The sequence below is a fragment of the Neovison vison genome, chromosome 12 (genome assembly GCF_020171115.1).
Source record: "Neovison vison isolate M4711 chromosome 12, ASM_NN_V1, whole genome shotgun sequence".
Taxonomy (NCBI): Eukaryota; Metazoa; Chordata; class Mammalia; order Carnivora; family Mustelidae; genus Neogale; species Neogale vison.
This window is the reverse complement of record NC_058102.1, coordinates 47,528,841-47,555,238: the sequence shown is the minus strand read 5'-3', so window position 1 is coordinate 47,555,238 and position 26,398 is coordinate 47,528,841. Positions and strand designations below refer to the sequence as shown.

General features: G+C 38.9%; 2 protein-coding genes across 3 annotated transcripts in view; both read left to right on the top strand.

The window, feature by feature from the left end:
* Positions 1–7,489: 7,489 nt before the first annotated feature.
* On the top strand, positions 7,490–24,721 carry LOC122890886 (myelin regulatory factor-like protein; the record flags this gene model as incomplete). Its single annotated transcript, XM_044226336.1, has 3 exons — positions 7,490–7,587; positions 24,161–24,228; positions 24,323–24,721. Coding segments are annotated over 3 exons (435 nt in total), but the record flags the coding sequence as incomplete, so codon positions are not given.
* A 341-nt stretch (positions 24,722–25,062) lies between these two features.
* The window catches only part of MYRFL (myelin regulatory factor like), a 74,387-nt gene continuing 73,051 nt past the window's right edge, over positions 25,063–26,398 (top strand). For both annotated transcript variants that reach the window (XM_044227684.1, XM_044227683.1), the window contains exon 1: positions 25,063–25,550. In XM_044227684.1, the coding sequence (XP_044083619.1) occupies position 25,550 (1 nt within the window). In that variant the 5' untranslated portion in view covers positions 25,063–25,549. The remainder of the gene's footprint in view (positions 25,551–26,398) is intronic.

Below are 26,398 nucleotides of genomic sequence, written 5' to 3'. Positions count from 1 at the left end.
AGATTCTTCCTGGATTAACGTAGGCTTACCTGTACAAGAAGAACTGGGGAGATTCCCAGACTTCCAGGTCATTAGGTGGAGTTCCTCTTGGGACCAGGGCCCCGGTGCTCCTTTTTGTCTGAGTGCAAAAATGGGAGGACATGATACCAGCCAGAGCAGATAAAATCCTCAAGCTCCTTCTCTTGCTCCTCACCCGACTCTCTCATTTTTCTTATCTCAAGGCACCAGTACAACCTCCCACCAATCACCATGCTAAAACAGGGACTAGTGACTTGCCTAGATTCCTTCCATTCCATCACAGAGTCTAGTAGGCATCGCCTCTCAAATACCACCCACATTCAGTGATGTGCTGGTGAATGTTCAACAACCAATTCTTGGGGGGAAAAAAATCCCAATTTGTAGTGTTTGCCAATTTCCATGGTGTAAATACACCCTCTATGGCTGGTTTCAAGTTTCTAACATGAAAACACTAAATATGGTGTGGGGAAGAGATGTGCACAAGCTTATACAAATTGGTTCCAAATCACTGTGCTTTCTTCTACCTTCTTGCCTCCACCTCCCCTGCACTGTATCTGAGTTTCATGGCCTTCATGACCCAGGGATCTGTCCTTGACTATTCTGGCCTCATGGACCTCTGTTCCTGGAGCTTTCCTGGTTCCCTTTTGCTCCTGTTGGGTCATTTAGGTGACCCTTAATGCCCCGTGTACATCTTTGTTGTCCTATCACAATGCAATGGTATGTGTTTATGTCAGGCTTTCTGACTGGTCTATGAACTTCTTGAGCACAGAGACTGATAGGAATGACAAAGGGTGGTAGTTATTGAGCTAGGAACTATACTAAATATCTTAAATGCATTATCTCATTTCATCTTCACAATAACTCTGTAAGGTTGATGCTCTTATTATACTCTATAGATAAGGAAATTGAGGCACAGAGAGCCTAGAGAATTTGCCCCAGGTTGCACAGCTGGTGGCACAAATCTAGAGCCGTATTTGAACCCAGGCCTGGTTGAAGAACCAAGACCTTTAACTATTAAGTCTTCTTTGTCTTTGTGTGTCAGCACTTCGCACTCTGCCTGGTCTATAGCAGGGACCTTTTGCTTGTGTGTTGAGTAATGAGGGAAGGCTCATGTTGCCATATCCTTGACTAGTTTCTTTGCTCTAGTCTTGTTCAACTTCAGTCTAATCTCCCAAGAGCAAGCAGGATGGCCTTTCACAACTATAAACCTCATCATGTTATCCATGTGATGAAAATATTCCAATGTCTCCATAACTTTCAAGATGAATTCCTTATCTTGGTGCCTATGAACCTTTGTGATCTGGTGTCTGCTAATTTCTCTAGATAACACCTTGCACTATTCATAATCCCATTTATCCATTCAAATTCTAATACTTATCCAACAGATGAAATATTTATTGAATAATTAGGCCTAACAATTAGGCCTTGTTCTAGGCTATATACAAAAAGAGGCAGTCTTTCCCCTAGAGAAGCTTGGAGTTCAGTAGAGAGAGACAGACACACATCCCACAGTTGCTACTGTGGTTGAAACAGAAGTGCATCCAGCTCTCACTGGAGGCCACAACAGGCACTGTTCTCAGTCTCAGACACGTTCTTCACGTGGCTCTTGCCACACTAGTGGCACATTTCCACAGGAGTCCTGCTGCTGAGTTTTAAGGTTCATTTGCACATGTTCTTTTCTGTTCTTAGAATTCTTTTCTTGATAACTCTCTACTCATCCTTGAAAATTCCTTCTGAAGTGTATCACCTGCAAGGAGTCCTTGCCACCACCACCCTACTCTGGCCAGCCTAACAGGCCACATGGTATTTCTATCTACAACCATCCCAACGCTTAACGCCGTGTACTACTCTAGCCGATGTTCTTGTCTCTCTCCCTGGGTTGTGAACTCATCTCTTATTTTATTCCTGAACACATAGTGGATACTAAGTAAATGTTGAATGAATGAATGAAACATTTAGTGAATTAATGATTGGAAATGTCATCTTTACTCATCTAACTCTGAATTGGCTGTGGCTCTAAACACTAACATTAGATTTAAATTCCAGTCTTATTTTTCAATACAAAATAATCTTAATATATGAGAGAAAAGGTGTTTGGTTTCTCCTCCTCTCTTCTGTCTTCTCTTCTCCTCCTCCTCCTTCTTTGGAATATTGATGAACATTTCTGCTCGGATTTCTCATGAACACTGGTGTATCAGAGGGAAACGATCTTTATGTTTAAATCCAAAGGGCAGCCATTGGGGGATCCTTACTGTTGCTTTTTAGACTCTTTTAAAATCCTAAAGTTATTGTTACTGACAGATTTTGTCATCTTGGCCATTGTCTGAATGTTCTAGGCGGTGATGCTGTGTGACAAAAGGTGAGAGTTGATAAAGGAAGGAACAGGGGGCATCTGGGTTGAGGAAAATGATGTAGGAACAGAGCCTATCTGATGGTAACAAGAAAGGACTGGTAGGTGGTCGATGGGCAGGTGGGTGGAGGAAGCAAGAGTAATGAAAGGAAGGGCCTTGCTGTATGTTCCCTACACACACCTTTGGGGAGCATTGTTTCCCCAAAGGTATATGTATGTCTATTAGTAGGTCCTGTGGATTTGACTTGGATGTGTCTGTGGTACTCTCTGGTGGATTGATCCTCTGTGTGCTATTTTCTTGTCTGCCCAAGGCCAACCATGTGGCAGCTGTCCTGATCCTAGAAGGGGAGGAGAGAACCAAGATGAAGAAGGTTTTTCTGAGAGTGAAAAAGGGGGTAGTTCTCTCGCACTCCCAGGAGGCCTGGCAGCTTCCCCTGTTCTGAGCAAGACGATGACAGCCACAAAAGAAAAGTGTAGAACAGGGTGGGATCAAAGCTTGAAACCAAGCCTCGCTGACAGCGGGGGTGGGATGCCCAACAATGCCATCTCTGCACGTTTGGGTGTAGTAAATAAGTGTTTGGGACATTTATAGCAAAGTGATTATTTTTAAAAGCATGAGATTTATTTTAACAGTCGTTTAAGAGTTTCCCTGTGTGTATAAAGCCTCCTGAAAACAATTTTATCTGACACTACGGATTTATCTTGTTGAGAAATTTCCTTTGAGTCTGGAAGGCACAGATGTGATTTTGGAGTCCTAGAGAAATCTGGTTACTGCGGGGAGCCTCTCTCCTTGTTCATGAAGGTGTTTGGACATGCCACTTGGGGCAGGTCCTGGGAGCTGTGGACCATCTATCTGCCTGCGGATGGTGGTGGGGGAGGCTGGGTGATGTAAAGCAAGTGATACATTGGTCAGGTCTTAGCATCTGTGGACCACCTCTGATTTTTGTCTGCGGCAGTGTGTGTGTGTGTGTGTGTGTGTGTGTGTGCATGTGTGCTCACGCATGTGTGTGTACACATGCACACTCATGGGCATGTGTACATGTGTATGCATGCATGTTTCTATAAAGCAGATGGAACACTAGCAGGGGCTTCAGTGGAATAATAAACAGATTATTCCCTGCATCTGCTTCTCTTAGCAATCAGCTTGACCAAAGCCCAAAGAAGAAGTAGAAGGTAGTCAGTCCTGTCAGCTGCTGGAGCATGAGATGGGCAGTGATGGTGGGGAGGGGAGTGAGCACGTGCTCAGGAATCAGGGCAGCCTGCTTGGTTTCCTTGCATATCACTTACTAGCTGTGAGGCCCTGGGCAGGCAAGTTAACCTGTGTAATCACTTTGCTTTCTCTAAACGGGATACTAGTGTCTACCTCCTAGGGCTGTCATGAGGATTAATGAGTCAGGTAAAGCTCCTCTCGTTTGGCTTAGCTCAGAGTAAGAAATCCAAACACCCTCTGCATAGGGCTGGCATTCGAATTCATCTCCCTTCTGTTATCCCTTTATAGTCCTTTTCCATTAAGCAACCAGAATAAACTTTTTCATTTTTTCTTTTTGTTTATTCATTTGGTTTTTTTTTTTTTTTTTTTTTTTTTTTTTTTTTTTTAGGTTCCACACATGGTAAAACCATGTGGTGTTTGTCCTTCTCACTGTGACTTATTTTACTTAGCATCATGCCCTCTGGGTCCATCCATGTTGTCACCAGTGGCACAATCCCATCCTTTTTTATGGCTGTGTAATATTCCGTTGTAACTATATACCACATCTTCTTTATCCATTCATCTACTGATGGACACTTAGGTTGCTTCCATATCTTGGATATTGTAAATAATGCTGCAATAAACACAGGGATGGATATGTCTTTTCAAATTAATGTTTTTATATTGTTTAAGTAAATAACCAGTAGTGGAATTGCTGGATCATGTGGTATTTGCATTTTTAATTTTTTTTCACATTTTTAATTTTTTGAGGAACCTCCATACTGTTTGTCAAAGTGGCTATACAGAACAAAACTTTTAAAAATGTAAAACATATTATGTCACTTTCCAAAGGCTTCCCATTGCTCTGACCAGCCTCTCCTACTTCCTCCCAATGCCTTAGCCACCCTGAAATTGTTTGTTTCTCAAACAGCCCCTGTTCTCTTGCCCCTACTGTTTCCCACAGCCTGGCATGGGTTGCCCTATCTCTGCATGGCTGGCTCTTTTCTGAAGAAGCCTCCCCAATCAAAAGGAGCTCTTTCTCCCTGCAGCCTCTTATACCACTGTTTCATTTTCATGTGAAAAAAAAAATCCTGTTTATTTATTGTTTCTCGTATGTCACCTCTGTCCTCCCCCATCCCCACTGGTGCCTCCTTCCCTCCCTTAGAATTCAGTCCCCCTGAGGGAATTTTCCTTTTTTTTTTCCCCTCTCTGTTGTGTCCCCAGAACCTTGTACAGTGTTTGGCGTGTACTTGGTACGTGCTTAATAAATACTTGTTGAATCAATGAAAGAATGAAGGGGTCTTATCCAGCTCATCTCCATCCTATCCTTTCTTAGGAGTCTTGCTCGAGACTAAACTCCACTCTGAGGTTAATTCTGACCGTCACAACATTTAAGAGTTTCTTCCATCCATTTCCCTCTTAGTTTATGTAACTGAAAAGAGTTGGTGATCTCTCTGCTCTTTCTGTCCTCTTCTCTTTCTTCCTCCCTCTCATCTGTCTATCTCTGGCATCCATCAGTTTTTCCCTTTTGGGAGGGGCTCAAGATTTTTTAAAATTTATTTTAATGAATGTGATATAAAGCCAAAAGTTAAATGTAAAATGGCTCTCCTGTAACTAGTGCCATGATCTGAATGTGAAGGTACCTTGCCCCTAGGAAGAACACAAAGCATTGGATTACATGAGGGATATTTGTGTGAGGGGTAGAGAGTTGAAGTGTTATATATTTAGATCATGCCTGGGAAAAAACCCACAAAGTTAATAATTGGTGAATATGAGTGCAGGGCAAAAGTAGGTTCCTTTAAATTCCTGTAGCTTCTCTTTAGGTTTGAAATTATTTCAAAATAAAATGTTAAAAATTCTTTTCTCCTCAAAAAAATGTAGAAAGTGAAATTTATCAATATTTTGCTTTATAGTTTTTGGCTTTTGTGCCATGCTTGGGAAAAACCTTTATCCCAAGATCATAAAAATATTAACTCACATTTTCTTTCTATGGTTTTATTTATTTATGTTGAAATCTTGCTCTTTCTGGAATTTTGGTGTGGAAGTAGGAAAATAATCCAGATTTTTTCCCTCATTTGTCTAGCCAATTTTCCCCATTATTTTATTAAATAAACCTTTTCTCACTGGCATCAAAGGATTTGTTTAGCGTGTACTAAAACCCCTTATACATTACATGTATATGTGATATTTCTTGATATACCCCAGATATATCTTACATCCTTTGATGTGTCCTTGTGTATATTTCTCAGTATTTACCTCCTCCTCCATAATTTTCTGGTGATTTTTGGCTATTTATTTTTCCAGAAGAATTTCAGAACACTTTCACTTGGGTATTATTTAATTACAGATAACACACACACACCAATTCAAAAGGTGTGTCATGTAATTGAAATGAAAATTGAACAACCAGGCTTCAGTAGGATAAAAAAAATCAAGAAGGACCTGAGTTAATGTGTTGGAAATATTTAAACTATCACTCTAGCTCACCTTGTTATTACATGACTTCATTTTAACAACCAACTCTAAAGTCCAGTTGAGATTCTTAGGAGAAACGATTGGATTGGTCCCTGCTCAACCAGTGGATCGGGTCTCCCTGATTTGGGTGCCTGTAGAGGTTGTGTTACAGATATGGCTGCTGGAGACCATTTTCACAAGGGGAAAGTTCTCAGATAATGAATATGTGGGTTTGGCAGATATTCTAAACAATATCTAGTAAAAGTTTTATGACATTTTAGTCTTTTAGTCTAAGATCAATGTTTTCCATTTATTTAAATCTCTTCTTATGACCCCTCAGAGAAGTTTTTTTAGCTTTAAAAAAAAAAAATCTTACCCTAAATATGTATTTAGGTATTTTATACTTTTTTGTCATTTTGAATAGAATCCTCTTCGTTATATTTATTGTAATTGTTGGTTATTTTTATATATAAAGAAATATATTTTTTTAAGATTTTATTTATTTATTTGACAGACAGAGACCACAGGTAGGCAGAGGCAGACAGAGAGAGAGGAGGAAGTAGGCTCCCCGCTGAGCAGAGAGCCCGATGCGGGGCTTGATCCCAGGACCCTGGGATCATGACCCGAGCCGAAGGCAGAGGCTTTAACCCACTGAGCCACCCAGGCGCCCCAAGAAATATTTTTTTATATTTAGTTTTGATCAGCTACTCTGTTGAATTTTCTGATCATTTCTAATTGTTGCCAATTATTTCTCCTGAGTATGCTAGGTATAGGGTCATGTTATCTACAAACAAATATTGTTTTGTCCTCATTATTATATATTCCTATGTTTTATACTTTTTATTCTTTTTAAATTCTAATTTCTTTATTATGATCAGAAAAAAACCAGCAAGTTTATTTTTATTTTTTTCAAACCAAGAAAAAGGACAAAAATATTGTGTTACATTTTGGGAAGTTTAACAAAAGTGTGAAGCAAGATACTTCTTGATGAACTTAACTGGAAATAATCTGTCCAACCAACAAACCAACTCACTAACCATCCATCCTTCCTTCCATCCAACTATCCATCCAATGAACCATCCATCCATCCACAAATGTTTATTGCTGCCTTTTTTATACCAGAGATTCTTATGGTTACTGTAAGAAGGACATAGTCCCTGCTCTTAAAGACTTTAAGTGGAGAAACAAACACAAAGGCAAGCAATTATAATAGTGCATAAAACAAAGCACAGGCTATTAGTGGAAGCACATAAAAAAGGGCACCTAAACCAGACTTAGGGAAGGTTGCTGGAGGAGAGTAATATCTAAAGAGAGTTCCTTTTTTAAATAATTTAAATTCAATTAATTAACATATAATATATTATTAGTTTCAGAGGTAGAGGGCAATGATTCATCAGCCTTCTATAACACTCGGTGCTCATTACATGAAGAAGACTCTAAAGAGACTTCTTCATGAATCTGAACATTTTTAATTTGTCTTTGCAGCTCAGGGGCCCAGTGACACTCTGGAGAACCCAGTGCTGGATACAAGTCTGCTGGAGGAATTCTTGGGCAATGATTTTGATCTGGGGATCTTGTAAGTAATGAAAGCACTGCTCTCTATTTGATGTTTTAAAAGTTATAAAATAATTAAATGAACTAGAAATTGTTTCCTCCTATTCTATTTTCCAAAAGGACATGGATGGAGTCGGTATTGTTTTTCTGTAAATCACTGGCAGTTTTTCTGAGTGAAGTCTGCTGTCCCTGGAATTTTCTTTATACGAAGGTCCTCCCCTTCCAATTCAGTATCTTTAATAGATACGGGGTTATTCGGGTTATCTGTCGGTACTTATCAGCTTGGGCAGTTTATGTCTTCCGGTGAATTTATTGATTTCATCTAAGTTGTCAAAATCACTAACATAAAGTTGCTCATCATATTCTCTTATTTTACTTTTAATATCTGTAGAATCTATAGTGATAATCATTTTGTTCTTAATATCAGTAATTTGTGTCTTTTTTTTTTTTTTTAAAGATTTTACTTATTTATTTGACAGAGATCACAAGTAGGCAGAGAGGCAGGCAGAGAGAGAGGAAGGGAAGCAGGCTCCCTGCTGAGCAGACAGCCCCATGCAGGGCTTGATCCCAGAACCTTGGGATCATGACCTGAGTTGAAGGCAGAGGCTTTAACCTACTGAGCCACCCAGGCATCCCCATAATTTGTGTCTTTTTCTTCTTGATCCCTCTGGCGAGAGGTTTATCAGTTTTCCTAACCTTTTGAAGATCCAGATTTTGATTAAATGTATATTCCTAGTTGTTTTTCTGTTTTGTGTTTTGTTGATTTCTGCTCTTATATTCTGATATTAACATAATTACTCCAGCTTTAATTTTTAATTTACATACAGTAACATTCAATTTTTATCCTGTATATAGTTCTGCAAGTTTTGACAAGTTCATAGGCTTGTAGAACTACTACCAGGACTAGCACAAACAATAGTTCCCTCACCTGAGACACTTCCCTTATGCTTCCCCTTAGTGATCAACCCCACCTCCTAGTGACTGTTGATCAGTTCTCTGTCCCTATAGTTTTGCTTTTCTTGAATGTCACATAAATGAAATCTATGGGATAAACCATTTTTAGTCCGGTTTCTTTCACTAAGCCTAAAGTCTTTGATCAATAGTTCATTCCTTTTTATTCCTGGGAAAGACCCTGTTGAATGTTTATAATTCAGTTTGTTTATTCAGTTACCCATTCAAGGACATTCAGATTATTTCCAGTTTTGGGCCATTATGAATAGCTTCTATAAATATTAATGCCCAGGTTTTTAATGTGATCAAGAGTTTTAATTTCTGAGAGTAATATTTATTAATTTACTTATTCAAAATTTTTATTTAAATTCTAGTTGGTTAACATATAGTGTGTATTGGTTTCAGGAGTAGAATTTAGTGCTTCATCACTTACATCATAAGAAGTGTTCATCATAAAGTGCCGTCCTTAATACCCATCACCCATTTAGCCCATCCCCCACCCGCCTCCCTCCATCAACCTTCAGCTTGTTTTCTATCTTTTAGAAAAGTCTCTTATGGTTTGCTTCCCTCTCTCTCTTTTTTCTCCTTCCCATATGTTCATCTGCTTTGTTTCCTAAATTCCACATATGAGTGAAATCATATAGTATTTGTCTTTCTCTGACTGACTTCTTTAACTAGGATAATATACTCTAGCTCCATCCATATCAGTGCAAATGGCAAGATTTCATTTTTTCATGGCTGGTTAATGTTCCATTGCATGTACACACACACACACACACACACCACATTTTGGCTATTGTTGATCATGCTGCTATAAACATCGGCATGCATATGTCCCTTCAAATGTGTATTTCTGTATCCTTTGGATAAATACCCCATAGTGCAATTATTGGGTCATAGGATTCTTCTACTTTTAACTTTTTGAGGAAGCTCCATGCTGTTTTCCAGAGTGGCTGCTGCAGTTTGCATTCCCACCAACAGTGTAAGAAGGTTCTCTTTCCTCTGCATCCTCACCGACATCTGTTGTTTCCTGTGCTATTAATTTTAGCTATTCTGACTGGTGTGAAATGGTATCTCATTGTGGTTTTGATTTGTATTTCCCTGATGAGTGATGTTGAGCATCTTTTCATGTGTCTGTTAGCCATCTGGTGTCTTCTTTGGAAAAATGTCTATTTGTGTCTTTTGCCCATTTCTTCTTTCCTTCTTCCTTCCCTCCCTCCTCTCCTTCTCTCCCTTCCTTCTTTCCCTTCTTCCTTCCCCTTCATTCTTTTTAAAATACTTATTTATTTGAAAGAGAGAGAGAGAGAGCACATATGCATGAGTTGGGGGAGGGGCAGAGGGACAGAATCTTTAAGCAGACTCCCCACTGAGTGCAGAGCCCAGTGCAGGGCTCAATTCATGATCTCTGAGCTGAAATCAACAGCCAGAAGCTCAACTGACTGAACCACCCAGACACCCTTTTTCTACCCATTTTTTAACTGGATTATTTATTTTGGGGTGCTTTGTTTGATAAGTTCTTCATAGATTTTGGATACCCACTCTTTATCAAATAATATGATTTGTAAATATCTTTGCCTATTCCATAGGATCCTCTTAGTTTTGTTGATTGTTTCCTTCACTGTGCAGAAGTTGTTTTTTTTTTTTTTTATCTTGATGAAGACTCAGTGGTTCATTTTTGCTTTTGTTTCCCTTATTTCCTGAGACGTGTCTAGTAAGAAGTTGCTACAGCCGAGGTCAATGTTCTCTTATAGGAGTTTGATGTTTTCTTGTCTCACATTTAGGTCTTTCATCCATTTTGAATTTTTTTTGTGTATGGTGTAACCAAGTGTTCTGGTTTCATTCTTCTGCATGTTGCTGTCCTGTTTTCCCAACACCATTTGTTGAAGAGATTCTCTTTTTCCCATTGTGTATTCTTTCTGTTTTGTTGACGATTCATTGACCATATAATTATGGGTTCATTTCTGGGTTTTTCTGTTCTGTTTAATGGATCTATATGTCTTTTTGTACCAGTACCATACTGTCTTGATGACTACAGCTTTATAATATAGCTGGAAATCGGGAATCATGATATCTCCAGCTTTGTTTTTCTTTTTCAGGATTGCTTTGGCTATTCAGGGTCTTTTGTGGTTCCATACAAATTTTAGGATTGTGAACATCTAGCTATGTGAAAAATGCTGGTGTTATTTTGATAGGGTTTGCACTAAATGTGTAGATCATTTTGGGTAGTATAGACATTTTAACAATGTTTGTTTTTCTAATCCATGAGCATGGAATGTTTTTCCATTTCTTTGTGTCCTCTTCAATTTCTTTCATAAGTGGTCTATAGTTTTCAGAGTATAGATCTTTCGCTTGTTTGGTTAGGTGTACTCCTAGGTATCTTACTGTTTCTGGTGAGATTGTAAATGGGATTGATTCCTTCATTTCTTTTTCTGTTGCTTTATTATTCATGTATAAAAATACAACAGATTTCTCTCTGTTGATTTTCTATCCTACAGTTTTAGGGAATTCCTGTGTCAGTTCTAGCAACTTTTTGTTCAGGTTTTCCTGCAGAGAGTATCATGTCATCTGCAAATATTGACAGTTTGATTTCTTCCTTGCCAATTTGGATGTCTTTTATTTCTTTTTGTTGTCTGATTGCTGAGGCTAAGACTTCTAATACTATGTTAAATAGTAATGGTGAGAGTGGACATTCCTGTCTTCTTCCTGACCATGGAGGAAAATCTCTGTTTTTCCTCATGAGAATCTGAGGGTAATATTTGGAATGAAGTCAGATGGGTGATATTTTAAGTATAAGCTTAACTTTATAGAAATTGCCAAATTTTCTAGAGCAGCCATACCATTTTCCATTACCACTAGCAGTGTATATGACATCTGGTTTCTTCTCTTCATTGCCAGTTTTGGTTTTATCAGTTTAGAAAATTTTATTATATCCATTCTACAACAAAAAACCATTCTGTAGTGGTATCTCATTGTGTTTTAACTTGTGTTTTCCTAATGACTAATGATGTTGAATATCATTTTGTGTGCTTGTTTGCTATTTTTTCATTTTCTTTGGTATAATTTCTGTTCAAATTTTTTGCCCTTTAGAGTTTTCTTACCTTTGAGTTTAGAGAATTGTTTAATATTCTGGATATAAGAACTTTGCTAGGTATGTGATATGCGAGTATTTTCTCCCAGTCTGTAACTTAAATTTTCATTTTTAACAGCATTTTTGCCAGAACAAAAGTTCATAATTTTGATAATGTGCAACTTATCTTTTCCAACATAGTTTATGCTTTATATCTAAGAAATATAGATATTGCCTAATCTAAGCTTCCCCCAATTTTCTTCTGTTTTCTTCTAAAAGTTTTGAAGTCTTACACTTTACATTTAGGCCTATGATCCACTTTGAATTAATTTTTTTTAAAGATTTTATTTATTTATTTGACAGACAGAGATCACAAGTGGGCAGAGAGGCAGGCAGAGAGAGGAAGGGAAGCAGGCTCCCTGCTGAACAGAGAGCCCGATGCAGGGCTCAATCCCAGGACCCTGAGATCATGACCTGAGCTGAAGGCAGAGGCTTTAACCCAATTTTTTTTTTGAATTAATTTTTGTATGAAGTTTGAGGTATAGGTTGAGACTAACTTCTTTGTGTATGGATGTCCAATTATCCAGATTTATTTGTTGAATAACTTAGAAAAGTTATTAAATTAAATTAATTTTACACTGTAGTAAAAAACCAGTTGACCATATTTGTACAGATCTATATCTAGACTCTCTACTGTTCCATTGATCTATGTGCTTGTCATTTTGCCAATACTACATTATCTTGACTATTGTACTTTTATTAGAAGTCTTAAAATCAGATAGTGTAAATGCTCCAAATTTGTCTTTTTTCAAAACTGTTTTGGTTATTTGTTCCTTTGATTTCCCAATATTATGATTAGCTTATTGATATCTGTGCAATCATGCTAAGATTTTGATTAGGATTGTGTTAAGTCCAGAGATCTATATGCAGAGAACTGATATCTTAGCAAAATTGAATCTTCCAGTCCATCGACATGGTATATCTCTCCATTTGTTTAGTCCTTCTTTGATATCTTTCATCAGTGTAATATAGAGTGCAGCATGTAAATGTTACACATATTTTGTTAGACATTTATCTAAATATTTCATGTTTCTTTTTGAGCTATTGCAAATAATAATTCCCCCCCTGCAAATTTTAGGTTCCAATTATTTACTGCCAATATATAAAAAAGTATGATATTTATAAATTAAACTTGGGTCCTGAAATCTTAATGAAGTCATTTATTAGTTTTAAAAGCTTTTTAAATAGATTTTTGGGGATTTTCTGTGTTTACAGTGATGTCACCTGCAAATTGGGACTGTTGTATGCCCCAAACTCTATGCTTTTATTTTTTTTTAAGATTTTATTTTTTTATTTGAGAAGGAGAGTGTGGTTGCACACATGCACGAGCAAGGGGAGGGTCAGAGAGGGGTGGGAGAGGGACAAGAAGACTCTGCACTGAGCATGGAGCCTGACTTTGGGCTTAACGCCATGACCCCGAGATCATGACCTGAGCCAAAATTACGAGTCAGACACTGGATTAACTGAGCCACCCAGGCACTGCTAGGCATAGTTTTCTTTGAGATTATATTGTTTGGGATTATATTGTTTTTGAGTTTGTAAATTTATAATTTTTAGTACATATGGAAAGTTTTCAGCTATTATTTCTTCACATTTATTTTTCTGTACCAATGTCTTTCTTATCTTTTTTTAAGACTCCAGTGACACAAATGCTAGACCTTTGATACTGTGCATAGTTTCCTGAGTCTTAGTTGATTTATTTTCAATCATTTTCTCTCTGGTATTCCAACTGGATAAATTCCAACTGGATAAATATCTGTCTTCAAGTTCACTGACCTTTCTCTGTCATCTCCATTTTGTTATTGAGCCTATTTTGGTATATGTGTACATGCCCCCATGAAAGAGTGAAACCAGACCTGAATCTCAGCAATGAGGAAGCCCATTTGTGGATATTTCTGGTACCTAGCTCTTGCCACTCTTTGATGACAAGAACATCCTTGTCGAATGACCACAGGATGAAGGGAAGCTCAGCATTTTGAAAGCTAGTTAAACACAAACACACACACAGCTAGTGGGTAGCCTGATGTATGAGCCCACGCTCTGAGTTGACTCTTCTGCTGTAGGCACTGTGTGGGCTGAACTCAGACACTAATTGCCCCTGTACCTTCCCTCACATTCCCTTTCGCTCCATCCAAACCACTGGTGTGAATTCCTGTGGAAAGGGTGGGCAGTATGTATACTTACCATCTCTGGCCTGAAAACAATCTGCCAGAAGTTGTCTAATCTCTCTTCCATGTAACTGCTCCTTAAGAGAAGGTATAGCTGATTGTACCAAGGTTCTGTTTAATCATCTGGATCACTTTTACAAGTCACAGAAAGAATTTTTAGCTGTTTGGTGGGGAGACGTGAACAAAAGTCTCATTTGAAGAATTTGTCTTCTTATCTGGGAAGGCTGAAATCTGCCATACAGTTGTAGTTTCCATGATAATCATGGTCTTTCCTATAGGACCAGAATTATCTCCTTAGAGGCTATCACTACGGATTTGCCCAACCAAATTCATTCTCTACCTTCAGGGTGGTTGGGTATAAGTGAGGTAGACGAGGGAGTTAATATTGTTGATCATTTATCAAGTGTTGGGCAATGTTCTTCACAGTTTTTACACATTCATTTATATAATTACATATCTGATTTTACACATTTCATTCTCTGAACAAATTTGCCAAACACAGTATCATCTATGTTTTATAAATAGGGAGGTGCAAAGAGAGTAAAGTAACTTTCCACAGGTCAGTAAGCGGCACAGCTGGGATCCAAATGTGCCTGGCTCTACATATGAACTTTCCTCTCTATGCAGCTTTTAGATTAATTAGGTGGTATTTGGGAGGAATGTGAACCTCAGGGAAATACATTCAATGTATCTAAAATGATCTGACAAAGGATGTGACCCTGGGTCTAAGCCAGTTTGCAAAGATGGTCAGAGTACATGCCCATTCAAGAAAAGTCTGGTAATCAGATAATCTGACATTGCTTGATAAAAACCACTCAGGTGCATGCAATTAAGTGAGGCTGTGATAGCACTCTGAGCAAAAATGAGCGGAAACAGCTCCGGTCCATCCACGCCCATGGGGCTCTTCAGCTGGCTCGGTGATCGTTACATCTGTACAACCCATTCAAATACTCTAAGTGTTGACTATTTCTAAACACCTGGCTCTTTTTTTCAGGTTAGTTGCATTCCTCCTAGCAGCCCTGAGATGTAGGTTTTCTTGCGTCAGCTCACAGCTAATCAGCAACAGGGCTAGGATTCACACCTAAGTTTATGACCAGTCTTCAGTCACTTCCCCTCTACTGTATTGCCTGTGAATTGTGCTTTTAAAAAAATATCAGTGATGACTCCTTGCTGAAATGATCTAAGAGACCACGAGGCTGCAAAATTGATGAGACTCAGTTTGAATCTCAGAGGGAGATTTTCACATCTCAAATATATTAAAAAATGGAATTGTTGGCGCTGTAAAACAGATGCCCCTAGATGCGCTATGGAAAATTGGTCCCATGAGTTGCTGTTTGGGGGGAAACCAAAAGTTCCATGGTGAGTGAATTAGCTTATGAGTAACTGGCTTAAACAAAGCTAAATGAATTTTACTGCAGGTCTTTTCAGAGACTTTGTTATGCTAATATACAACTGGAGAAGAGAAATGGTATACAGTTTTTCTCAAATTTATTTGGCCTTGGACCTCCTTTGGGAGGGAGGTATCCATGCATGAGCATTGGGATACACCCCTCAGACTTTCTGTGTCTTTCTGTGTGACTCTAATCAGTGTATTGACCTAAGGGGAAGTCCTGTCAGCATGTGAAAGGTTCTGAATATTGCCCTTAACTCTTTGTTTCCTTGTGTAGCAGAGTCCAGGGCAGCTGTCTGCCCAGGAGCAGCAGGCTGAAGTCCTCTGATTTCCCTAGGTTAGCCAGCCAGTTACCTACTGGGTAAACAGGTAATCCCTGGTGGACCTACTGGGAAATGTCTAAATATGGAGAGCCATTCTTGAAGGAAGGTGGATTTAGATATTTAGCGGATAGCATAGAACCCTGGAGGTTGCAGGGGAAAAGGACAAGAAGTGTGTGTGTATGTGTGTATGTGTGTGTGTGCGTGTGCGTATGTGTCTAGAGAAGGAAGACTCCAGAAAAGAGACTAGTGAATTTTAAAACAGTGAATTTTATTTCCCTCAAAAATGCCCAGAGGTTCACCGGCTTCCTTTCTTTACTCGAAGTGTGTGTCAGGGAGCAGCACTAGCCTGACCTGGAAGCTAGAAATGTAACATCTCAGACCTTCCCTCAGAAAAGCTGAATCAGACTCTGCATTTTAACAAGCGCCCCCACAGAATGTGCATGCGCATTATAGTTTGAGAAGCCCTGCTTTAGGTCACACAAACATGCCTCCTTCCCCATCAGCTCCTATGCTCCAAACCAAATAAGTTGGTTTAGTTTGAGTAAGTGTGCTCAGTGGAGGTCATGTCGTACTGAGCTTTAGGATGGCCTTGGGATCCTACCTGTGGAGTAAGAGGGAACTAACCAGCTGAGGACACTAGGGTGACACTGATTCACAGGTTTGAATGGGTGACTTCACAGGAGATGGAACTTAAAGACACATTAGGTCAGTGAGGCATCCACTGCAAGTTTTATTTTATTTATTCTACTGGTTGAGCTTATTCTGGGTTTTACTTAAGACTTGGCTTATTGGGGTTGGACAGCAAAATGAACTAGGAGTCAATGACCAGCTGCACGCTTTTGTTCTGTCACCAGTGGAGCGGAGCTGATAAGCTCTTCACTGTGGTGTTGCGAAAGGGATGAGGTAACACGCGTAGTTCTGTGAGAAGAGCTTGTTAAAGGCTGTGTGAGTTCATTGACCAGTTTGACTCCGGGGTTCAAACTGATGCTGTAGGAGGAAGGCTAAGCAGAACCCTGGGCTGAGACATTACTGGTGACATCTTGGTTCTAAAGATATTTGTGGAAAATTACCTATAGTAATTAATTTGATTAGGAGAGTCTGTTTAAATTACTATGTTTTTTAGAGCATTAATTCTGGTAGGAGACCATTTAATTCCAGCTTGACTAGTTGCCAGATGAATAATCTTGGTTAAGTTATGAAACCTCATGAAGCCTTAGTTCCATTGCTTATGGAAGAGGGACAATAGTAGTACCTTTCCCCACAGTGGTAGTTGAGATTACATGAGAGAACACATGCAAAGGGTGAGCTTGGTGCTTGGACCAGAGTCGGTTCTCCATAAAAGTTTATCTATTTCTAAAGCAACAGACAAGAGTGGCTGGCTCCTGTCTTCCTCCTGTGGGATGCTCAGGGTCCTTGCAGTTTGCCAATAAAGGACTGGAAGTGTGGGGTGGCATCTTGCTTCCTCTGTCCTGTCATGAAATTATTTTCTTGGGCTATGTTATCCACTGACAACATTTCTGCCAAGGCCCTTTCTCATCTTAATTTTCAGGTGGTGGGTACAAACCCTAACCAAGCTTGATCAAGTGTTTATTGTGTGCCTACAACATGCTCACCACTGAGACACTGTGCAGGACATACACACGTGCACGCACACACAGTATTAAGATATGTTCTTAATGCAAATGTTCACATGGGAGGATAAATCATATACATGAGAAATTGGAGAAATTATTTTCAATAACAACTATTTCTACAGTTGCGTGATGGAGTATTCTGTGAACAAAACAGATGAAATCCCTGCTAATAGTTTACCAAGGGCAGTGTGGTAGGAAGCACCCTGCCCTGGCAGAGCACCCAGGCATTTTTTTCTAAGTTGGTGGTGCATGGCAAGAATAAAAGCACACTGACATTTTGTAGGTGTAAGTATTGTTTTTAAATTCCCAACAGACAATGCATTTCCTTATTGCCTTCTGCTGGGGTGAGACGCTCCCATCCCTCTACTCTTGGTTCTCCACTGCTGTCATGCTGCTCTAGTGGGAAGAGAAAGACAATGGCATATAGTATAAAGTCATTCAGTAAGATGAAAAAAAATAAACATAAGGTAAGGGGGTAGGAAGAGGGGTGGGGGAAGACTATTATTTTAGATTAGATGGTCAGGAAAGCCATTTTTTAATATATGAATTTATATATGTAACATATTTAATGGCCATTTGTAGTAGTAACAAAGCAGTAATTCGTATTTATGAAGTACCAACTCTATACCAAGCACTGTGTTGAGTTGAGCTCACTGTGCAATAGAACTTTGGAGAAGGTGCAGTTGGTGTGTGAAGGCACCGGGGGAGTCATCAAAGAAAACTCAGGATTGGACTGTTGAATTGTGAATAGTCCCAGCTGGGTATTCACATGAAGCCCATGTCTTAATACTGTTATGTCCTACATAGTTCCTAGTATAGTCATGAGCATATGGTAGGCACTCAACGACAACTTGGTCAAGTCTGAGTGATATCTGAAAGAAATACTGGCTGCTTTGGGCAGAGCAAGCAGCTGTCATGGATATACATATATCTTAACCAGCTGGGAACAAGAGTCTATATGGCATTCCCTCTTTTGGTTGCATGGCATTCAACCCTAGGAGACCATATTTATCCATTTATCCTCCCAAACACAGTAACAAGTTCTATATCTGAGAGAGAGGTTAGAAGGCAAACTATTCATTTTTTATCCATAGCTAAGAATCTCTTGATTATTACAACTATTTCCTATGGAAGGGAGAGACAGAGATGGCCACTCAAGGAGTGACCCACGGTTCTCTTACTTTCCAGGTCCACTTCACGGAAATCCCTTTGGCATAATAGACAAATTCAGAGCACGAAGACCAAAAACAATCTAATATGCATGACTGGGATTCCTGATGTAATTGTGAGTAATGAGGAGATTACCTGTTCATAAATAGTCCCAAATAAGAGTGTCTTCCATAAAGTTAATTGCCTTTATTTTTAACAATTTGCTCAGTTTCAAAGGTAGCTATCATTAATTCTTCCTTCAAATTCCCTGAAAAGAACTGCAGAATTTCTTTCAAAACTGTAAAATGCATTGAGCATGGAATTCAATGAAATAAAGGAGTAGCTGTGGTGAGTTTTTTTTTTTTGGAACGAATAGTAAACTGCAAGGAAAGCATTAAAAATTTCAAGATCTTGGGGTGCTTGGGTGGTTCAGTCAGTTTAAGCATCTGACTCTTGATTTTTGGCTCAGGTCATGATCTCAGGGTCCTGGAATCAAGCTCCTCATTGGGTTCTGTGCTTAGCAGGAAGTCTGCTTGAGGATTTCTCTCCCTCTTCCTCTGCCCCTTCCCCACTCGCACGCATGCATGCACACACACACACACACACACTCTCTCTCTCTCTCTCTCTCTCTCTCTCCTCTCTAAAATAAATAAGTCTTTAAAAAAATTTTCAAAATCATCACTTTGAAACCATACCACATGTTGCTGTCACTCAACTAAGGGACCTTTGATTTTCCATGCATACATTCCTGTATACAATAGGCCATGCCATATTTCTTGAGTGAGTTGATAAATTACTTGTGATTTTTAGATTTTATTATTACTGAATTCCAGTGGTGCCACTAATGTAAATGTAAACAGCTGCCTAGAATCTTGAATGTGGAATTGCGATATCACAGAGTCAATCACAAAATCTAATTTGTAGCTCTACAGAAGTGACACGTGTAGAATTTAAGAAGTCAAATGGTACTGTGTGTGTATGGCTTATAATAAAAACCAGCAATTCTCTTCTTCTCCATGATCATCAGTTTGCCTCTCCCAGAGGCAGATACTTTCCAATGCTTTTAGATATTTCTACCACTTTGTATCTAAATGCTGTTTTATATTGCTCTTCTTACTTTATATATTTCAAGAACTTAATATCATCTTCAGGGGAGATTTAACTTTGTATACCACATATGACACCCATTTCTAGCACCAACCTCCCAATATCATAAAGTTCTATAAAAATTTTTGATTGGGCCAATATCCAGGGCTTACATTATTATCACTATGTCTTCACATATCATTTATTATGATTATATTAATTCTTCCCACAAATTCTCTGAAGGGAACTGCAAAATATCTTTTAGCATTCAAATACCTCAGTTACTTTTCTTCTTAAAGAAATTTCTCAGATTATCTTTGTCATTATTGACTTTTTTGTTCTATCAATTTGTACTACCTATTTTGTTCTACCAATTGATGAGAGAGGGATGTGAAAATATCCAATTATGATTGTACAATTATTTATTTCTCCTTTTAATTCTGTCAATTCTGATTCATGTATTTTGAAGTTCTGTTACTGGATATGTAAACAATCATAATTGCTATTTCTTCTTAATGAAAGGACTGTTATTATTTTATTATTATGGAATGAGTCTCTTTATTTTTAGTAATAATCTTTATTTTGAAGTCTATTTTACTTATTCATGAAATCACTTCTGCCTTCTCATACCTTTTCTTCCCATTTGTTTTCAACTTATCTGAGTCTTAAAATTTAGAGTGTTTCTTGCAGATAACATACAGTTGGTCTTGCTTTTAAAAAAAAAAAAATCCGTATTTACAATCTCTGCCTTTTATTGGAGTTTTAGTTCATTAACACTTAATGTAATCACTGTTAATGTATTTAATTGTGCCATTTTAGTATTTGTCATCTTTTTATCCTTCCTATTTCTTCTTTGTAACTCCTTTTTACTTTATTTTGTATTATTTGAATAATTTTAGATCCATTTTACTTATTGACCTTAGCTATACCTCTTTGCATCATTTAACTTTTCACAGTCTACTTGGAGTTAATGAATTAATATTGTATCACTATGTAAAATGTAGAAACCTTCAACTATGTAATTTTATTTTATCCCCCACTGCCTTCCTCTGGGCTGTAGTTGTCATAAGTATTACACCTTCATACATTATAAGTGCTACAAGATAATACCACAATTTTTGCTTTAAACAGTCCTCTGTATTTTAAATGAATTAAGAAAAATAATGAAGTTGCATCAGATACATACAATTCTTTACTCTTTACATTTCTTCCTAAAGTTTCAAGTTTCCATCTGATATAATTTCCTCTAGCCTAAATAATGTCTTTAACATTTCTTATTGTACATGTCTGTTTATGGTTTCACTTAAAATTTTTTTTTAATCTGATAGTATCTTTATTTTGCTTTTATTCTTGGAAGATATCTTCATCAGATATGAAGTTCTAGATTGTCAGTTTTTATTTTCACTAGCACTTTAAAGATATTGTTGCACTGTCTTCCTACTTCTGGATATTTTGATAATCATTTGTCATTTGAACCACTATTACCCTACATATAATATGTTGTTTTTCTTTGGGTACTGTTGAAAATTTCTCTCTTTCTCTCTCTCTCTCTCTCTCTCTCTTTTTTTTTTTTTTTTTTTACTGATTTGACTCTGATGGCCTATGTGTGGTTTTCTCTATATTTATCTTAGGATTTGCTGAGTTCTGGAACCTATAAATTTGTCTTTTACTAAATTTGGGAAGGTTTTGTCATTATATCTTTAATTATTTTTCTGTTATATCCTCTCATGGTTCACAAATCTCTCTTTCTCTCCTTCTTTTAAGATTCATTTTTCCTTCTCTATTCTTTAGACTGGATTATACCTACTGATTTGTCTTCAAGTTCTTCTGTTACACCACTGAGTGATTTTTAAATTTTCTGTTTTTATTTTCATTTCTAGTTTTATTCAGTTCTAAAATTTCCATTTAGTTCTTTTTTAGTTTCTATTTTTTGCTGAGATTTTGTATTTTTTATTCTTTATAAACACATTGTCCTCTACTTTATTAGGCTTAGTTACAACAGCTCTTTTTATAATAGCTGCTGCTAAAATATGGATTTATCTACTAATCCAATATCTGGATCATTTCTGGGTTAGTGTCCACTAACTGTTCTTTTCCTCAAGGCTAGGCTACATTTTCCTGCTTCTCCATTTGTTGAGTAATCTTAACTGTATTGTAGACATTTTGAATGTCTGGATTTTTTTTTATTATTATTTCCTCTGTAAAGTATATATACACTTCTGTTTTACCAGGCAGTTACTTTCCTTAAACTCAAATGATAAACTCTGTCTCTTGGGAAGTAACTTAAATTTTAGTTCAGTTTTGTTTGTTTGTTCATTTTGCCCTTTTGATTTTTTTTTTTTTTTTGGTTGGACTATGTGCAGTCAGCCCCATACATTGATGGCTCAGGAGTCAGACAGACTCCTGGCCAGAGTTTTTACACAGAATCTATAGGGTTCCCCTCTCTGCATCTCTTTTTCCCAAGATTCCCCTTTTACTTTAAGAGGCTGTTTGTCCCAAACTCTGTTCTCTGGTTCTTTAGATCAGAAAATTAGTGTGTTTCTATTGGAGTTTTAGCTGGTCTGTGGTTTTGCCTTCAACTGGCCTGAGGCTAAAAGCTATAAACAGGTAACTCTCCTTATGCTATTACCTTCAGCTAAGTTTCAGTGTCCCCCCCAGAATCCTCTTGCTATTGTCCACCTTCCAGTATTTTTAGGCAGATGTTTTTTTAAATTTTCCAGAGTTCATAGTATGAAAAGGTCAAACTGGTAGGAGCTTACTAGTGATATCAGAAGCAGAAGAGCTCTTTGTGGATTTGTTTTTGTTTTATTTGCATCCCTTCTATATCTAGCTGCTTGTTCTTTGTCTTTAACCTTAAAGGTTTCTGGAAATGTCTGATCCTTCATCTTTTGTTCCTGTTTAAGATGTTCTGCATGCAAACCATTATTCTCAAAGGCTGTAGAGTGAGTAAGCTGGGATTGGCCATTTTGAGCAGTAACTTCAAAATCTTATTTTTTCCCTTGAGGACGTTCAATTTTTCTGGGGAACGATCTTCCAATTTCTTACTGCAGGAAATCTGCTTGGATGCCTGCAAAGTTAAGTTGAGGAAGGGTCTCAGGGTTCAGCATTTAGACTTTCATTGAATCCTTCCATTTTTAGCTCAGCAGCTTTACAGTCACCCTGGAATCTGTTTCTCCAGAGAGTAAACCCTTTCAACTTCCCTTGGGCTGAGGAAGGTAGTTGTTGAGCTGTACAGGTTGGGGAAGCTAATCTAAGGGTCCAGCTGTTCCTTAAGCAAACTTTCAACTTTTTGTTTTCAGCTCCAACTTCCTCCTGAATTCAGAGATTTCTAGTGACTCCAATGTCTTGGGCTTTTCTGGAGCTATTTTAAAATTGGATAATCTCTTGGAGTGCCTGGGTGGCTCAGTGAGTTAAAGCCTCTGCTTTCAGCCCGGGTCATGCTCCCAGGGTCCTGGGATCGAGCCCTGCATCTGTACCTGCTTCCACCTCTCTCTGCCTGCCTCTCTGCCTACTTGTGATTTTTGTCTGTTGAATGAATAAATGAAATCTTTAAAAAAATAAAAAATAATAAAATTGGATAATCTTGTGGACTGTGTCCCTTCTGCCATCTCCAGGCAGTCTTGTTTTTGCTTTTTCTGTTCTGTTAATTCAGTTACCATCTATCCTACTTCTGTCTGCCACAGTGTTATTAAAATACAGTCTGTTGTGCTCTCTGCACATGTACTCTATGTCCTTTTGAGTTTACTCCTCTTTATTCCTTTAGTTTCATTTTTGGTGTTGTTTTTGTAGGAAGGTGGCATTGCTGGAGGAAGGTTTTCTCTTCCTTTATTCAGAAAGAGTGAATAAATTATAAAGGATCAGTTTGAGGAGAAAACCTTACTTTTCTAGTAAAAAATAAAAATAGACTTTTCATTGTATGAGATTAAAATCTTAAATCAACCAAGAAAAACATGATAGTTTACTCTCTAGCAGGAGAATCAAGTGGACAGTGGTGGTACTTATGAATGCCTTATTCTACATGGAGTTTCTGAGCCATAAGGAACTTGCAGGTTTTTTGGGGCAGAAAATTTCACACTCTTTTTAGTGGTGGTACTCATTTTTTTCTTGAAGAGATTATACTTGCACCTCAATATATAAAACAGGAAAAGTTATGAATTTTTTTTCCCCCGGACATTTACGTTTTTTCTTTTGTAAAACCACTGAGCTCATTCCAAGAGCTTTGGGATTTCCCCATGTAGAGACGGAAAATCATTGCTTTGGTGATGACATTCTATAGGCCGTTAGCCCAAACAGGGTGCACAATCATCTCTCTGGTGTAAGTGTTTGAAATGTTTAGAAACAACAATACTGTTAATTAAACTATAATAAATAAACTGTATATATATATATATAAACTATAACTGAGCATGAACTCTGGGGATGTTATGTTATGGATTTTATACACAGTATCTCATTTAATTCTCACAAGGATGCTAGGAGGAAGGCATGATGGTTATTCCCATATTGCAGGTGAGTAAACAGAAGCCTGGAGAGACTAAGATCTTGGTCGTGGATACACAGCTAGGCAGTGTTAAAGCTGGGACCCACACCCAGTTTGGTCTTCCTCAAAACCCATTTACTTAACATGCTACACTAGGCATGATCTGGTGGGCTCTGGGCCCCACAGGGTACTGTGCGCATAGTCCTCAGGGCTCTCTCCCATTTGTGACAGAGCTATAATGACAGAACAGGTCACAACGAAAAGCAATCTATGTCTCTAATCCTCAGGCAGCAGCAGCTCCCCGATACTCCACCCTATTCGGCCTCAGACTCCTGTTCTCCTCCACAGATGCAAGGTGAGTGCACTCTGCAGCCCGCACACCTTGCCATGTCTTCGGGGATGCTGGGCTGTCAGAAAGAGAGGCCCTTCTCACCTATGTGTTCCCCCAGGTGCTTGCTGCCCGGCCATGAGACCCGAAGCCACAGCCGGGAGGCCTCCAGTTACTTCTCTCCACTCTGCAGCTGCTGCGGGGATGCTCCCTGCACACCTGCCGCAGAGCTCCAGTGAAATGAGCAGCTCTGCCCACAGCCTCGGCAGCTCTCGCCACTGCTACCCCAACACCAGTCATCTTCCAACCCCCCCGGACCGATGCATGTCCTCCCATCCGGAGATAAGCCGTCCTTACCATCAGCAGCCTCTGTGCCCCAGCCCTGGGTAAAGGGCAACATATTTAGTTATAAAAGACCTCAGAGCAGCCAGCACCCCACGCAGTGCCGGTAAAGCATGAATCATAGAGTTCTCTCCAGGAGATGGCGGTGTTGAGACATATATCAGACACAGGAAGCTCTCCTCCCCACAAACCACCCTCCGGCTCTGCCCCCTCGGCTTTAGACCATCTTTTAACTAAAACCCCGCTAAACCCGAAGTCCTTATTCAATGGAAAGTTAAAATGTCAGAAATGTAGGGGGGCATTCCGAGCAAGGGAAAAAGCACTGTTTGCATTTGCAGCCTCAGCTAGAATACGCAAGTGATTTGTGGATGAGCTCTCAGAAAAATACCTGTTGATTAAGCATTAACTTAATATTTTTTCTTCCCCCTCTTTTCCTTCTTCTTCTCCTTCTTTCTTCCACTTCTTCTGAATCTAAAGAATGGCAGAAAGAGTAAAGGTCCTCAAAAATTGTGGCAAAATTCCATGTGAAAAAAATTTCAGGTGTAAAATGTATACATATTTTATATACTTCTATTTTATATATGTATATTCTATAGTTTAAGTTCCTGTCTTTGTCTCAATGAGTCCTCTACCTTTGGAAATATATAGTCAGTTTATTTTTCAAGCTGGCGAATCTCAGATCTACTGGCTATTGGAAAGCGATGTTTCGGACTAGTAGGGCTCATAGGATAGGAGCTTGTCCGGTGCACTCACGTACAACCTAGTGGTCCTGGGGACCAGTGGGCCTCAAGGAGTCTTAACCAATTACAGCTAGTCTTAAGAATGCCTAGAGCAGACACCTGGGAAACGGAATCTGATTTCATGTAACATGGAGAGCAAAAACTCCTAACTTTCATCCTGGGTTCTTGATTCTAGAGCCTCATTGCCACCAACCAAGAAGAGAAAGTGCACACAGGCGCTGGAGGACTCCGGGGACTGTCACGTGTGGGCCCACCACTCCAGACCAAGTGAGCCAACCCGGGGCTGGTCACTGCTTTCACCATTAAGTCAGGGATTTTATTTTATTTTTTTTTAACCGGCCTTGTAGTAACCCTGCAAAATTATTGTCTCTTTCACAGAAGGGTAAGGGTCAGCCCTGGGAGTTTCTTTTTTTCCTCTTGACACAAGTTTCATGCACTCTTAGGTGGGGTCATGCAGGTGCTCCTAGGGAGAGACGCCATTTTCTCTCTCTCTCTCTCTCTCTCTCTCTCTTTCTCTCTCTAGCTGGTGGAGAGGAAATGCAAATGTCCTTTTGATTTTAGGGGCAATATGTCTCAGAGGACATATGCTCCAGGCCGGTGGGAGCTTGCAACGTGACAGCACGTTCAAGAACCGACTGCTGTGTTATTGTTCAGGCCTTTGTAGTCCTTCTCGACTTCAGTGCGCACACAGATAAAATAGGGGCCTGGGTAAAATGCAGGATCTGATTGAGTACGCCTGAGATGGGGCCCGAGGGTCTGCACCCCTAACAAGCTCCCAGGGCTAATGGGAAGCAGACTTTGGAGGATTTCTCCAGGGGAGCAGAAAGGTAGAGAGTTGATGTACTCTACTAGCGCTCGCTTCAAGTTAGTGGGTTTCCGGTAGATCTTTGAGATTTTGTGAGGTCATTTCAGAAGTCTTTCAGCATCCTACGATGCCCAAGTGGCCAGACTACCTTATTTTTATTGTTATGTCACAGGTGACACATCATATTTTGAGCTTAGAGACCTCTTCAAGTTGTGAACAAATTGGAGTTTTAGAGTCTGCAGCCTGGAACTTCCAGAATAAATGCTATGGCACTTAATAGGCAAAAGGATGAGACTCCAAGCCTCCTCTA